The 16,658-nt window shown below is 44.6% G+C and overlaps 1 protein-coding gene and 1 pseudogene across 2 annotated transcripts in view; one reads left to right on the plus strand and one right to left on the minus strand.

The window, feature by feature from the left end:
* Nucleotides 1-16,658, plus strand: part of Nid1 (nidogen 1) — an 80,394-nt gene that overhangs the window by 17,562 nt on the left and 46,174 nt on the right. For both annotated transcript variants that reach the window (XM_006980156.4, XM_076572931.1), the window contains exons 2-4: nucleotides 7,176-7,475; nucleotides 8,489-8,715; nucleotides 12,313-12,677. In XM_006980156.4, the coding sequence (XP_006980218.1) occupies nucleotides 7,176-7,475; nucleotides 8,489-8,715; nucleotides 12,313-12,677 (892 nt within the window). The remainder of the gene's footprint in view (nucleotides 1-7,175; nucleotides 7,476-8,488; nucleotides 8,716-12,312; nucleotides 12,678-16,658) is intronic.
* Nucleotides 1,657-1,754, minus strand: LOC121829886 (U6 spliceosomal RNA; annotated as a pseudogene).

A 16,658-nucleotide genomic window follows, 5' to 3' on the forward strand; every position in this document is an offset into this window, starting at 1 on the left:
GGCTGGGCAGCTGGGAGGGCTGGGAGGGAGGCCTGGAAGGGGAGGAGCTCAGCGTGGGATGCAGACCACTTGTTTGTTTCTGCTTGTGTGGCTTGTGCTCTGGGTGTCAAGGCCCCAAAGTTTATTGCAAGACTAACATCAAGGAACTTTTCTTTTTGTTTTCTTTAGGGGGGGGGTATGGCTTCAGGCTTACATTTAAGTCTTTAATCCATTTCCAGTTAATTTTTGTGGGTGCCATAAAATAGGGGTCCATTTTCATTCTTATGGGCATATCCAGTTTTCCCAGCACTGCCCATTGAAGAGAATGTCTCCATGATTTGTTCTTGGCAGGCTTGTGAGACCTCTGTGGACTGTGTATGTTTAGGTTCATTGCTGTGTCGTCCATCCCTGTCCATCCGTCTCCCCACCTCCGTTCGTTCTCTGTGTCCCTGTGTGGTCCACGTGTCTGTCCCCTTGTTAGGAAGTTTGATGGTGCTTGTCATCGCACACTGTGTAGACATGGTATTTATATGCTTTTGTGGGTCCATTAGACCTCATTGAAGCTGGAGAACAAATCATAATCAAAGATAATAGTCCAGGCCCAACTCCGGACACATCTTCAGTGTTGGCTTATCTGATGAAACTACTTGCCCTGGTTTCTAAAGTTTAGCCTAACCTTGTTCATTATTGTTGTTCATGAAGCAGTTTCCTCTGGGCTGACATGGCCCTTGCCTTCATTGAGCAAGAACTTACAGACAGCTAACCATGCCAAAAAACTAAGGGAAATGATCCAGGGATAGCTAAGTCTGTGGTAACCATGAAGAGGCTGCTAACACTTCCTTGTAGAGGAATCATTTCTTTAATCTTTTTTTTTTTTTTTTTTTTTTTGGTTTTTTTCGAGACAGGGTTTCTCTGTGTAGCTTTGCGCCTTTCCTGGAGCTCACTTGGTAGCCCAGGTTGGCCTCGAACTCACAGAGATCCGCCTGGCTCTGCCTCCCGAGTGCTGGGATTAAAGGCGTGCGCCACCACCGCCCGGCTCATTTCTTTAATCTATTACTGCCCTATCTGAAATGAATAAACAGTTCTTTCTTTTTGCTTTATTATATATTTTTTAAAAAGACTTATCTTGTTGGCAGTGGTGGCACATGCATTTAATCCCAGCACTCAGGAGGCAGAGTCAGATGGATCTCTGTGAGTTTCAAGTCCAGTCTGGTCTACAGGTCGAGTTCCAGGACAGCTAGGACTACACAGATAAACCCTTTCTCGAAAAATAAAACAAACAAAACAAAACAAAGCAAAAAAGATTTATCTTTAGCCTGGTATGGCAATGCACAGCTTTAATCCCAGCACTCAGGAGACAGAAGTAGGTAGATCTCCATGAGTTCCAGCCCATCCTAGTCTACATAGTGAGTTCTAGACCAGCTAGAGCTACATAGGGGGGGTCCTGTCTCAAAAAGTTATCTTTATTATTTTTAACTGTGTTTGTGAGGTGTGTCTGTATGTGGATATGAGTGTGGGTGCCCCTGAGGTCCAGAGGTGTCAGATCCCCTGGAACTGGAGTCATAAGGTAGTTGTAAACTGCCTGGTATGGATGCTGGAACTAAAACTTGGATGCTCTGGAAGAGCAGTATATACTCTTCATCACTAAGCCATGTCTCCAGCCTGTTCATTATTATGTTTAATATGGAACACTTCACAAATTGTCTTGTCATCTTTGGGCCATGCTAATATCTGTATCATTCCAATGTTAGTATGTGTGCTGCCCAAGTGAGCGCTCTGTAAGGAGGGTTGCTTTTTAATTAAACTTCTTTGTTGTTTTTTTACTATGAGTGCATGTGCCACAACACACATGGAGGTCAGAGGACAACCTATAGGAGTCTGTTCTTTCCACCTTGTGGGTTCTTGTAGCAGGCTTTCTTGGATTGCCAGCCCCCAAATCATGACACAGAGACTTATGATTAATTATAAGCCTATAGTTTAGGCTTGTCCCATTAGCTCTTTTTTTAAAATAATTTATTTTTATTTTATGTGTATTGGTGTTTTGCCTGCATGTATATCTATATGGGAATGCCAGATACCCTGGAACTAGAGTTGCAGGCAGTTGTGAGCTGCCATGTGGGTGCCGGAGATTGAACCTGGGTCCTCTGGAAGAGCAGCCAGTGCTTTTAACCACTGAACCATCTCTCCAGCCCCTCCATTAGCTCTTATAACTTAAATTAACCCATTTATATTAATCTACATTTTGCCTCGCGACTTTTTAACCTCTCTTTCATCTTGTATCTCCTTTTCTTCTGAGTCCCCTGGTGTCTCTGTCCCTTGTTCTTTTCTCTCGAACTTAGATTTCTCCTCCTACTTATTCTGCCTGCCTGCCAGGCCTGCCTGTCCCTCTCCTGCCTAGCTTATTGAATGTTCAGTTTTTTCCTAGACCAGTCAGGTGCCTTAGGCAGGCAAGGTGAAACAAAGGCAATACATCTCTACATAATGAAACAAATGCAGCATTATAAATGTAACATATCTTGGCCTAGTTAAAACAATGTTCCACAGCAGGTTCTGTCCATGGAACTCAGGTCATCAAATTTGGCAGCAAGTGCCTTTACCCACCGAGTCCTCTTACCTGCCCATGAATAAACATTTTTTTTTGTGTGTCCCCAGGAAAAGTCACACAGCAGTTATCTCTTTGGAAAAACTAAGCTTATTATAGAAAAGTTTCAAACATTCAAAACTAAAATAGAGTGAACTCCCACATACCCATTACCCAGCTTCAACAACTATCAACCTATGACTAACCTTTCTTCCTTTATAGCCCCAGATGTTTGTTACATTTCCTTTCCACACCAAACTGGGCTATTTTAAAGCAAATCTTAAGCATTTTATTTTCTTGTAAATATTTTGGAATGTCTCTCAAAAAAGACTCTTAAAAAGAAAGAAAAAAAAAAAAAAGAAAAGAAACAGAGTTCCAGGACAGCTATGGCTGTTACACAGAGAAACCCTGTCTAAAAAAAAAAAAAAAAAAAAAGACAAAACAAGAAAATCACAATCACATTGACAAAATACTGTCGTGTCCCTGTCGTCCCCCCCGTCCCCCCCGCCCTCCCCCCCCCCCCCCCCCCCCCCCCCCCCCCCGTCTCTTCTCTCAGACAAGGTCTGGCTGTGAAGTATGGCTATCCTGGAACTCACTATGTAGACCAAGCTGGCTTTGAACTCAAAGAGACCCAGCTGCCTCTCTCCTCCTGAGAGCTGGGACTAAAGGTGTGCATCAATACACCTGGCTTCTTTCTTTCTTTCTTTCTTTCTTTCTTTCTTTCTTTCTTTCTTTCTTTCTTTCTTTCTTTCTTTCTTTCTTTCTTTCTCTCTCTCTCTCTCTCTCTCTCTCTCTCTCTCTCTCTCTCTCTCTCTTCTTTCTTTCTTTCTTTCTTTCTTTTCAGTTAACTGGCTTAAATCAGAATCTAGCCACATTGCATTTCATGTATATACATCCTTCTTTGGGTGTTTTTCTTTTTAAACACGGGGTCTTCTGTAGCACAAGCTGGCCTGCAACTCTATATAGCAAAGGATGACCCTGAACTACTGATCTTCCTGAGTCTAGATCCCAGTTGCTGGGATTACCATACCCAGGTTTATGCAGTGCTGGGAGCCCTAAAAAACGGAGACTCACCATGTGGATTCCCTTGGGTGCTTTGAGGGGCTGCAGGACTGCCAGGTCGGTATGATTCCCTGGAGCTCACTCCAGGCATTTCCAAAGCAGCCTGCATGCACAGATCTTGTCCTTTACTGCTGGTCCCTGGTGGCAGTCAGAAAGGGAGGGGACACAGGCGTCAGGCAATGTATACGCTTTGGAGCTGTGATAGTGACCAAGATGGACACAGTCACTGACCCCTTCCCCTCCCGCTGCTGACCGCATAGGGTAGGAAGGGCCTACGGCTTAAGGAAACAGGAGGCAGAGATCAGGGTGAGAGAGAAGGGAAGTTTAAAGGGGCCTGTGAAAGGAGCCTGTCCTGGATGGGGGGGGAGGCAGGGGAGGGGGGAGCTTTCTGAGCAGGGCTACTTCAGCCTCCTGAAGGACATGTCAGCACAGGAAGCTCCAGGACCGCAGGGAAGAAGCCCCTACGGGAAGTGAGAAAGGCAAAGGAACCAAACTGATGACTCAGGCCTGTAATCACCTCATTTGGGAGGTGGAGGCAGGAGGATCAGGAGTTCAAGGTCATCTCTGGCTGTGTATTTAGTTTCAGGTTAGGGATACATGAGACTCTCTCCAAAAACCAAAACCAAGTGTCCCTATTGGTACAGTTGGGAGAATGTAGCTATGGCCAGCTGCATGGATTCCCATTGCAGGGGGGGGGGGAGTTTGGGGGGGTTGGAGGGGTTGGGATAAGGTTGGGGTGGGGAGGAGTCTCACACCTAACAGGAGGAAACATTGTCCCATCAAGCTTTGAAGTATTTCAAAAAAAGAAAAAGAAAAAAAAAAAAGAACGAAAAAGTAGAGGGAGACGCTCAATGTCAGGAACCATCAGAAACCTGGCTACTTAGCTGCTTAGCATCTCTCTCTGACCTTGGCTTTCTTCCTTCTCACAGATGACTGAGTTGAAGGCCAAACTGGCTGAAGAAACAGCTTTCCCAGTAATAATACCAAGGAGAATTATGTGCTCTTGGCCTCGAGTAGTCACCCGGTTTCATGGTTCTTGCATGAAATTTGATTTCTAAGGCAGGCATGCCTTGTGAAAATAGAATCACTCCAGTGCCCAGATTCCAAAGAATAGATGGTACCGGGAGTGTTTTCAGGACTGTTGGACGGGTTGAATTCCTCTGGAAAATAGCCTTGTAGAAGGGAGCTGTCTGTATGTGGCCTCCATGGGATCGCTTCCCGCCAGCAGCCAGTCAAGGCCAACTTCTGGCGTCTGCTTGAGACAGTGAGCTGTTTCCCACGCTCCTCCACCACAGTGCAGTGGGGCTGTTTGTGCTGGGGGAGGTTGGATGTTGAGAGCTGGGCAGCGAGAGGCGCCTTGCCTGACTGCCATCTCTGCAGACTGTCAACGTTTTCTAGAAAAGTCTTAACCGTTGCCAAGTGATGGAAAACATGTCACTTGAGGAGTTAATAGCCCATGGTATTTATAAAAAGTAGACGGTTTTAGGGCTGGGGACATAGCCCAGTTGGTAGAGGGCTTGGCTGGCCTGCACAAAGCCCTGGGTTCCATTCCCTCAAGCACTATAAACTGGATGTGGTAGTGTGTACCTCCCGCACACATACCTGGGAGGCAAAGGCAGGAAGCAGAAGTTCAAGGCCTGGAGACTGGGAGTAGATCTTCAGCACATGAATGTGAAGCCACAGCGTCATTTCCCAGCATTGCAATAAGTAAATAAGTAGAAAGATTGATTAGTTAGTTAAAAGTAAATGGTGCTTTTGTTAAGTTTTAAAGCTCTAGTCCTTTCCCAGCCTAGATGGGAATCAGTGCCAGCCACCATCTCCAGCCTTCTTTCCAAGTCCTCGGGAATGAGAACTCTTGTCTCCAAATCTATGAAGTGGAAAACAACCCTACCCCTGGCTTCCACATGCCCTCAAAAACACCTGACAGTGGCGATACTCTGTAAGAACTAATCCCAGCACTAGAAAAGATTCTGAGAATGCTATACATGTCAGGATTAGGATAGCCTTGAACTCACTATGTAGCTAAGAATGACCTTGAGAACCTCCAGGACCCACCTTCTCAGTGCTATGATTACAGGCATATATCACCATGCCTGGTTTACACATTGCTGGTGATTGAACCCAAGGCCTTATGCAGCCAGCCAGGCAGGAATTCTTATAGCTGCATCCTAAGTCCTGAGATGGCTGACCTTGGAGTCAAGATCATTGGGTCAGAGTTCCAGTGATGCCAATTATATATGGTGACTTTGGACAAGCTAATTACTTAATTTTTCTGCTAGAAAAATATGGATGTCAGTGACATCTAGCTATAGTTGGACTTTTTCATTGGGACCATCAGCTCCCCAGTAATGACATGGAGACTTATTATTAGTTATTAAAGCTCGGTCGATAGCTTAGGCTTGTTTCTAACTAGCTCTTGTAACTTAAATCAACCTATATCTTTTAATCCACATTCTTTTATGTGGCGTGGTTACCTTTACTCTGTATTGCCCTTGCCGCTTCCTCTGTGTTTCCAGGCATCTTCCTTCTTCCCAGCATCCTCCCCGCCTAGCTATTGGCTGGTCAGCTTTTTAATTAAACCAATCAGAGTAACACATCTTCACAGTGTACAAAAAGATTATCTCACAACACCTAGCCTTCTAGTGTTTCCCCAAGGATTAGATGCTGCCTGCAATGTGAACTGTTAGTACCTGTTAGCTGATATTCTAAGCACTACGCTAGTCACACTGGTTAGTGACACTATGGTAGCCCATGCAGATTTACTTCCTAACACCTTCATTTTATCATCATCTGTGTTATCCCTCCCCTGGGCTGTGGGTTCCTTGAAGGTGGGGCTGTATCCAACCCACTCTGGTGCCCACTGTGGTATAACAGTCTCCATGGGGAAGGCTTACTGCCTTTGCTGAGTTAATTAGTCATTTGGATAATACCGGCAGGCAACAAAGCACTGTCACTCTCATCATTTTGGTCAGGAGGATGTCAGCAGAGTGGAAACTTGAGAAGTTTGAGACACCTGCCTATACCGTGACAACAGGCACCCTGCGGTCATGTCCTAGGATTCTGGTCTGACATTCCCTCTGACAGCCTATCATGTCTAGAAGACAAATGCTAGTTTTGCTAGTCAGGCTCATCTCCTTCGATTCTGTTTATTTTGTGTACCATGGGCAACTACAACAGTGTCCTGAGGGAGTGGTCCCTCCCCATATCAGTTTCATGTATGTCTGCCATGATCACCGTCCTGGGAAGCAGGGAAGGTACCATGGAGCATCGTGAAGCTGCTCAAGTCTATGTGATGGGAGCATGTGGCTGAGGCTGTTCATGTGGTGGCTGACGAGGGCACTGAGAGCAAAATGGGAGCTAGGAGCAAAGGCCCGTTCCTAGTGATCTACTTTCCGTCAGCCAGGCTCCGTCCGGTACTCATGGTTCCACAATCTCTCAAAGCAGTAGCACCAGCTGGAAAACTTGTAGGAATCACTTGAAAGATCAAACCCTAATGCTCCCCTTGAGGAGTTCATTTCTGTATTTCCTCTAACCACACTCCGGTTCCCTACAGGTCACCACAAATGGCATCATCGCCCTGAGCGAACCCCCAGCCGGAGAACTGCATCCTGGAACCTTCCCACCCAGCTTTGGCTCAGTGGCGCCTTTCCTGGCTGACTTGGACACGACAGATGGCCTGGGGAATGTGTATTATCGAGAAGACTTATCCCCCTCCGTCATTCAGATGGCAGCGGAGTTTGTCCAGAGAGGCTTCCCAGAGGTCCCTTTCCAGCCCATTAGTGTGGTGGTTGTCACTTGGGAGTCTGTGGCTCCCTATGGAGGGCCCAGTGGGAGCCCAGCCCAGGAAGGCAAGGTGAGTGAACCCCAAATGGAGATGTCAGTGTCTGGCGTCTTTGGACTTCTGGTTTGTGCTTGTTCCAATGGACACCATGCCTGTGCTGTTGCTCAAGACAGGAAGTGTAGAGAAAAATTCAGTAAGTCACTAGCTGCAGGTCAGCAACTTCCAGATACTTATCTATAGGGCTGTCTAAACCTGTTTCTATGAGTATCTGATATGGAGAAAGCCAGTTATTTGAGGAGATTGCTCCATGGCTAACATATGCCTAGGAAATGATATTGCCTGTGTGTTCCCTCTTTGAGAAAGAATGGGGAGATAGCTTCTAATTATCTAGAGAGGTTATTAATAGGACGTGCTAGGTTCTGATATCAAAGTGCTCCTGAGCAGAGTAAGGAAAAGTCCTATAGTATAGAAGCCGCCTTAGTGATACTTACTGGAACAATCCTCCAACCTTTTGGCCATATCTCCTCTTACCACTATCCCTAATAGGACACATAGCATCCCCCCGAACACGCTTTGGAGAAGTCTGTGACAGGTCTGCCTATTGCACAAGGCTTTGCAAAACTGGAAGATTGCCTGGCACAAGAATATTGAGCTCTTGCCTGCTGCTTCTTGGGTCTGACCCATTAAAACTTCATGTAACCCCTCCAGCAGTTGTATCAGATGCTTATCTTTGCCTTGAGCATGGCTTTTCTTTCCTTCTGGTATGTTTTTAACCCACAATATCTTGTACACTCTGTCATTTGTCCTTGAGATGATCCCCTGCTTGTGTGCTTAGGCCCTCCCTTACCCACCCTACCCAGCATGGAGACTTCCTCATTTGACCTCCAGGTAGTAGTCTGCATGCACCTCTGTTACAGCGTCTGTCCTCAGACTAGGCCGTGGTTTGTCCGTATATCCACCTCTCCATGAAGAACGTACATTCCCAATCGCAGGAGAATGTCCGTTTTACTAGGAGGGCGGTGAACAGCATGCTTGGAGAGTGTGATTGTATTGCTAGGTAACTGACTCTTAACCCATTTTCACAGAGAAACACGTTCCAGGCTGTTCTGGCCTCCTCCAATTCCAGCTCCTATGCCATTTTCCTTTATCCTGAAGATGGTCTACAATTCTTCACAACATTCTCGAAGAAGGATGAAAACCAAGTGCCTGCCATGGTTGGCTTTAGCCAAGGCTTAGTGGGATTTCTATGGAAGAGCGATGGAGCCTATAACATATTTGCCAATGACAGGGAATCGATTGAAAATTTGGCCAAGTATGCATATTCCTTACTTGTTTTTTCTTCATTAGAAAATATTATTATTTTATATTATTATCGTATATTGTTTTACCGAGCAGAATATAATGTATATTATGCTACCTAAGAATGTTCCTGTAGATTTAAGTTTTATGTAGAGCTATTTAAATGGTGGAATAGTATTTTTTTCCTGGTGAACTTGAGGGAATATATTCAGCACAAAGAGATGTTTTGTTTGTTTTCGTTTTTATTTATGTGTACCATATGTCTTTGTGTCACATGCATGCAGAGCCCATGGGAACTAGAAGAGGGGATTAGATTCCTGGGACTAAAGTTACAGATGGTCCTGAGCCACCACATGGGTGCTGGGAATTGAATTTAGACCCTCTGGAGGAGTAACCAGTGCTCTTAACTTCTCAGCCATCTCTCCAGCCCCAATAGTTTGTCATGTAGAGGGCACCTTTATGCAAAATTGTCTCTATCATGTCCCCTATGAGTCTGAAGTCAGAAATGAAGGTAATTAAACCTGTCTCCTGCTAGGAACCTAGAGTGAGACTGATTTCCCACCACACTGATGAAGAAACAATTCTTTACCCCCTCATACTCAGGGAAGCCTCACTGTAAGGCTGCTGTAGATTTGACAGAAGAGAGGAACAGCCAAGATTAGTGTGTTTGTTTTGCTCCCCCTCCCCCCAGACAGGGTTTCTCTGTGTAGCCCTGGTGCCTGGAATTCACTCTGTAGCCCAGGCTGGCCTTGAACTCACAGAGATCCAACTGCCTCTGCCTCCCAAGTGCTGAGATTAAAGGCGTGTGCCACCACTTCCCCGCTCATGTTTTAAAATACAGAATTTAGTGTGTGTGTTCACACACTTTAGCACTAAGGATTGAATGTGGTGTGTGTGTGTGTGTGTGTGTGTGTGTGTGTGTCCTCACACTTCAGCACTAAGGATTGAATGTAGTGTGTGTGTGTGTGTGTGTGTGTGTGTGTGTGTGTGTGTATGTGTGTGTGTGTGTGTGTGTCCGCACACTTCAGCACTAAGGACGAATGCTGGGCCTTGTGCATGTTAGACAAGCACTTCTCCTATTGAGCCGCATCCTAGCCCTTAATTTAATTTTCTTACGGTGACTGTGTTTCGTAACTGGCTTGGAAAATTCCCAAAAAAATGTAACAGCTGGCTCTCTCCGATGTGTAATGTGGCCACTTTACATAATTTCTGAGAGAATACTTCTGATCACAGACACACAAGAGCCATTAAAATGCTGGATCAAGCTGGACAGTGGTGGTGCACACCTTTAATTCCAGCATTCGGGAGGCAGAAGCAGGCGGGTCTCTGAGTTCAAAAATTAGAGGTGAGGGTCACTGTGCTGTATTTAGCATTATTTAATGCCTCGGGGTTTTGAATCTCATTTGCTTTTCAGTGTGTGTGCACTGTTTTCACACACAGACACGATCAATATGTGCGGGTTTCCCCTCACACTAACAAATGCTCCAGTTCTCTGGATACTGGCTGAGTGTTCTGTAGTTTCGATCAGGTCTGGCACTAACTAGATACCTGGAATCAATGCAGACCCCACAGCTACACAGCCTAGCCCAAAAAGATGCCCCCACCTTAGCTGCCAATGCCCAGATCCTACAGTTTTGCCTGTGCTTCTGACTACACCACTCTCAATCAATTTTCATGACCCTGTCCATTCTCAGGATCAGCAACTTACTAGAACAGCTCACAGAGCTCAGAAAAGCCCATTATGTTACTATCCCTGAGTTGTTATAAAGAATCACTTCAGAAGGCTGGAGAGATGTACTTGTTGCTCTTTCAGAAGATCTTAGTTCAGTTACCGGCATCCTCATCCAGTAGCTCACAACCACCTGTAACTCCAGCTCCAGGGGATCTGATGCCCTCTTTTGGCCAGTCTGGGTACCTGCATGCACATGTACATACACATAAATAAATAATAAATCCTAAAAACAAAACAAAACAAAACAAAAACACCACAGGATTAGAGAGACAGTTCAGTTAGTAGAGGACCTGAGTACTATTCCCAGAACCCACATAAAAAGCCAAACATGATGGTGTCTGCTTATGAATCCAGCACTGGGAGGTTGAGATGGATGGATTTCTGGCATTTTGCCAGCCAACCTTGTCTACTTAGTGAGCCCCAGGACAGTGAGGCTTGTCTCAAAAAAAAAAAAAAAAAACCAAGGTGGATGGTACATGAAGAATGAGGTCAACGGGAGGTTGACCTCTGGCCTCTATTTGCATATGCACACATGGTACACATGTACCTGCTGCACACAGGTGCCCCCTCTCTGTGTCCCCTATTTACACACCAAAGAACACGCTGCAGTAGCAGTCAAAGGGGAAGGAAGCAGAGGGTAGGGAGTGGGGTGAGGTGCTGTGTCTACCCCCCCCCCACACTTTGTTGCACCTTCTAACACCTGCCTTCACACACTTGCCCACCAGCTTTCCAAATCCTGCCATTCAGAGTTTACATTGAAGTTGCATGTGTGGCCTTTGATCTCATTGACCTTAGGTGATGGACTGCTTTGGAAGCCCAGCATCCTCCTCCCTGGAGAAAGGGATGGAACTGGGCTTGGAAGGGGCAGAACTTCTTGGTCTATTGGCCAAGGGGCTCAGTCACTGGTCATCTCATTAGCATAGAAAAGTTGTTTTTGTTTTTTTGAGACACAGTTTCTCTTGGTAGCCCTGGAACTCACTCTGTAGACCAGTCTGGCCTCAAACTCACAGAAATCCACCTGCCTCTGCCTCCTGGCCACTGGGATTAAAGGCATGCACCACCACCACTGCCAGGCAGAAAGGTCACTTTTATCACACTGGAAATTCCAAGGGTCATTGGAGCTCTAGGGTCGTGCACCAGGGACAAAAACCAACTGTATTTTCTCTGTGTATGTAAATATGTTAGCGGTCATGGTGGCACACGCCTTTGATCCCAAACCAACTGTATTTTCTCTGTGTATATAAATATGTTAGCTGGTCATGGTGGCACACGCCTTTGATCCCAAACCAACTGTATTTTCTCTGTGTATGTAAATATGTTAGCGGTCATGGTGGCACACGCCTTTGATCCCAGTACTCAGGAGACAGAGCAGGTGGATCTCTGAGTCTTAGGCCAGCCTGGTCTACAGACTGAGTTCCAGGATAGTCAGGGATACAAAGAGAAACCCTATCTTGAAAAACAAAACAAAAACCAACCAACCAAACAAAAACAAATGTTTGACTCCATGCAATGAAAAGACAATGTTGGGGAAATGAATCTCTAGTCATCTGAGTTCGTGAGATGGGGCACATAAACAGTGAATAGTATGAGCTGATGGCATTGAGAGTCCTTAGTGTCCTAGGATGGCACTAGAGATAAACTCTTCATGGTGCTGTGTCTGTTTAGACTCAGTCTTACTAAATAGTCCCTATCTGTTTGAGCTCTGTGATGACCACACATAGCAGCTGCTGCCCTCCTGGATACCAACCTTTGCTGAGGGTAGACACATGCCATGAGTTTCGGATGGATACCGGTTACCTGAGATTATCCTGCCTGTTTGATCAATGGGGGCTACTTGTGGGCTGTGGCCTGTTCTCAAGATGTCTTCCTTGCTTTTAGGAGCAGCAACGCTGGGCACCAGGGTGTGTGGGTGTTTGAGATTGGGAGCCCTGCTACTGCCAAGGGTGTGGTGCCTGCAGATGTGAACCTAGACTTGGATGACGATGGAGCAGATTACGAGGATGAAGAGTATGACCTGGCAACCCCTCACTTGGGCCTGGAGGATGTGGCCACTGCACCTTTTCCCTCCCATAGTCCAAGAAGGGGAGACACTAACCCACATGATGTACCCAGCTATGAGGCTACAGAGAGACCCCATGGAATCCCCAGTGAGAGAACCAGGTCTTTTCAATTGCCAGTGGAGAGGTTCTCCCAACAGCACCCCCAGGTCATTGATGTGGATGAAGTAGAGGAAACAGGAATTGGTAAGACATCTGTTTTACAGTTGTCTTTTTTGAACACTTTTTAGAATCTTTTTTTGCCTGCTTGGGTTTCTAGACAGGAGTTAGCTTATGTAAGGTGGGTCATGTGCCCATGAGGTGGCTTTATGGGGAGCAGATGGCTGAGGGAGCAGGAGCTGAATGCTCGCACTGAAGATCAATTGGTGCATAGGCCCAGTGGCTTCTGAGTGGCCCAGTGATCTTTTAGGATTAGAGCTTTGGTTCTAGACACAGTGGCAGTATGCCTCATTTTAAGATTCCTCATAATGCATTCTGTTTTAAAGAGAGTCGGGGCCAGAGAGAGATGGCTCAGCAGGTAAAGGTGCTGACATCCTAAGTTTGATCTCCTGCAGCCCACACAGTAGAAGGAGAGGAATGATTCCCCCAGTCCTCTGACGGCCACACATATGTATGTGTGCACACACAAATGAATAAATAAACTTTTTTTTTTTTTTGCAAGACAGGGTTTCATTTATGTAGCTTTTGATGGCCTGGGACTTATTGTAGACTATACTAGCCTCGAACTCACGGAGATCTTGCTGCCTCTGCTTCCCAGGTGCTGGGATTAAAGCTGTGCACTACCATAATCTGACTAATAATTTTTCTCTTTTAAAGTATCATTGTCGGATGCTGTTAGTCCAACGTTGTAGAGGCTGAGGCAGGAGAATCAAAGTTTCTAGCTACATAGTGAGTTCCAGGCCAGCCTGAGATGCAGTAAGATCCTGTTTCAAAAACCAGAAGAGAAGGAGGGGGAGACTTTAGAATATTTTGCAACTCAAGTTTCGTCTTTGTGACCTCCGAGATGGATTCACCCACCTGAGAAAACATTCTAGCAGCTCCTTTGGCTCTGCGTGCAGCTTTTCTTCCACATTTTTTCCTCTTGGTTTTGGAATTCAAACAGCTGATTATTTTTCCTCCTGTCAGCTGCAGAGTTGCTTTCTAAAGAACACACACACACACACACACACACACACACACACACACACACACACACACACACACACACACACGAACCAGAACCTCTTCAAAGGTAGTTTTATATAATGTGGCTTCTTCTTTTTCTTCTTCTTCTTCTTCTTCTTCTTCTTCTTCTTCTTCTTCTTCTTCTTCTTCTTCTTCTTCTTCTTCCTCTTCCTCCTCCTCCTCCTCCTCCTCCTCTTCCTCCTTTTCCTACCCTTTCCCCCCTCCCCCTCCTTTTCCTCCCCCCCCCCAAGACAGGGTTTCTCTGGGTAGCCCTGGCCTCGAACCCAGAGATCTGCCTGCCTTTGCCTTCATGAATTATAGGATTAAAGGCATGGGCACAGTATGATATATTCTAATCAACCATACTATATCAAGTGTTTCCTACATTTTGAGGAAAATTACTTGAACATCCTTTAAGTATTATAAGACATTCTCAAAATATGCTTGCCTTTTTCTTGAGACTGGCATACAATGGCTGGTTTTAATTATCAACTTGATATAACCAAGGATCACCCAGAAAGAGAGTGTCAGTGAAGGATGTCTACATCAGGCTGACCTGTGGGCATATGTGTGGTGGGTTGTCAGTGAAGGATGTCTACATCAGGCTGACCTGTGGACATATGTGTGGTGGGTTGTCAGTGAAGGATGTCTACATCAGGTTGACCTGTGGGCATATGTGTGGTGGGTTGTCAGTGAAGGATGTCCACATCAGGTTGATCTGTGGACATATGTGTGGTGGGTTGTCTCGATTGCCTTGATGGATGTGGGAAGACCCAGCCTGAGAGTGAACAGCATCCTCCCATGGTTTTGGGCACTGGATTGTAGAAGAGTAGAGAAAGCTGGCTGAGTAGTATCCACATGTTTATTTCTTCCTTTCTGTTCTTGGTTGTGGCTGGGATGTGATTGGCTGCTTCAAGTCTCTGCCTTGAGCAATGGAGTGTAAGCCAGATAAACCCTCTTCTCTCCTAAGTTGCTTTTTGTCAGATTTTTTTTTAAATCATGACAACAGGAAGAAAACTAGGACACCATTGAGATTCATTAAAAATATTCATTTATTTTTATTTTCTGTGAATGTGTCTTTTACCTTTATGTGTGTTTGTGCACTATACCCATGCCTAGTGCCCAAAGAATCCAAAAGAGGCCACCAGATCCCCTAGAACTGGAATTACAGGTGGTTGTGAGCTACCATTCAGGTGATAGTAATTGAATCTGGGTCCTTAAATAGCAGCAAATGTTCTTAACTGCTGAGCCATCTCTCCAGCCCCATCAAGACCCAGATAAATGAGATAGTTAAACTTCTTAAATGTATCTCATAGGACTCTACTTTTCCTATTAAGATGTTATTATAAAACTTCCTAGAAACATCTAGTTCATTCCACCTACTAACTCATTTTTGTTCCTCTGTCTTTGTTCTGATCTACACCGTGGCGGTAGTCATTACTGTCTGTCCATATTGAATATCCACAATAGTCAAGATGGACATTTATGAGACTGTGTGCTCACTACTGAGCACAGAAGTGAACAAGATGCCATTTGGTGGAAAGATGAGTTCATGGGTTCACATATGCCCACAGGTCAACCTGACGTAGACATCCCTCACTGACAACCCACCACACATATGCCCACAGGTCAACCTGACATGGACATCCTTCACTGACAACCCACCACACATATGCCCACATGTCAACCTGATGTAGACATCCTTTACTGACAACCCACCACACATATGCCCACATGTCAGCCTGATGTAGACATCTCTCACTGACACTCTCTTTCTGGGTGATTCTAGGTTGTAGCAAGTTGATAATTAAAACAATGTTCTCTGGATTTGGGGTAGGGGAAGGGGTACCCTTACATCTTGGCCAGCAGAACTCAACCTTTAATTCTCCTACTGAGTATGTTTGCTTATAGATGTTAAGTTTTGAATTTCATCTTTTTTGCATACCCTTCCTAAGTAACTGAAATTATCATTTATTAAATTGTCACATTTATTTACTCCCCAACAACAAAACAAATGGTGGTTATAGTAGCAAAAGCCTAGACTAGATCTCAAAATGTATCCATGACAGATGGCTTTTTTTGGTCCCCTTTCCCAGTTATTTCACTGTGTTTATTAGAAATGTCAACTGTCTGAAGCCTACAATAACATTCTGGTGTTGTTTATATAGTTTCCCTCACATATATAGAACATAGCAGACCCCCCATTGGGGGATTCCTGGCTTGAACTTATGCAATCAGAAAACTCTCAAGTTTACTCAGGTGTCCTTGGCTTTGGTCACCAGCCATCTTTATATACACTGGAAATTCCAAGTAGTTGGAGCCAATACAATCGACCTGAGGATACATTTTATTTTGATCTTCACTCATAAAATCAATTATAAACAGAATTATTATTACTTCTAGAAGTTCACTCCTCTTGGGATTTTGAACTTTATTCCAAACGAACTTGCTCTAGCTAGATCATTAAACTTAATGGGCTGGTTTGTAGTTCTGGTAAAACAAACTTGGGCAGTGGAAGTTTAAACTAGAGAGGGATCTTAGAAGAGGTGTGACCAAAGGATTGTTTCTGATAGAATGCTTTTTCATTTTTATTTTTTGAGATTATAAAATAATTACATCATTTACCCTTTTCGTTCCTCTCTCCAAACCCTCTCACGTTCACCCCCACTTTGCTCTCTTTCAAATTCATGGCTTCATTTTTTTTTTTTTTTAACTGAAGACTAGTGCTTTGGAATTTTATTTAGACATGAATGAAATGGCTTGAGTATTCTGATTACATGAAACAATATTATGTTTGGAAAAACTAACATGAAAAGATTTTAAAGACATATTCTTTTATTTATATAAACTAGAAACTGTAGCTTCTAGATTCAATTCATAATCTTACCTGGAGTTTGATAACACATATGCAATAATTCATAAACATTCATCATAGATATAAAAACAAACCACTCTAATATTCTATTCTTTTTTTTTTAGGACTGTATTTACAAATTTTAATTA

The sequence above is a fragment of the Peromyscus maniculatus genome, chromosome 5 (assembly GCF_049852395.1).
Source record: "Peromyscus maniculatus bairdii isolate BWxNUB_F1_BW_parent chromosome 5, HU_Pman_BW_mat_3.1, whole genome shotgun sequence".
NCBI lineage: Eukaryota > Metazoa > Chordata > Mammalia > Rodentia > Cricetidae > Peromyscus > Peromyscus maniculatus.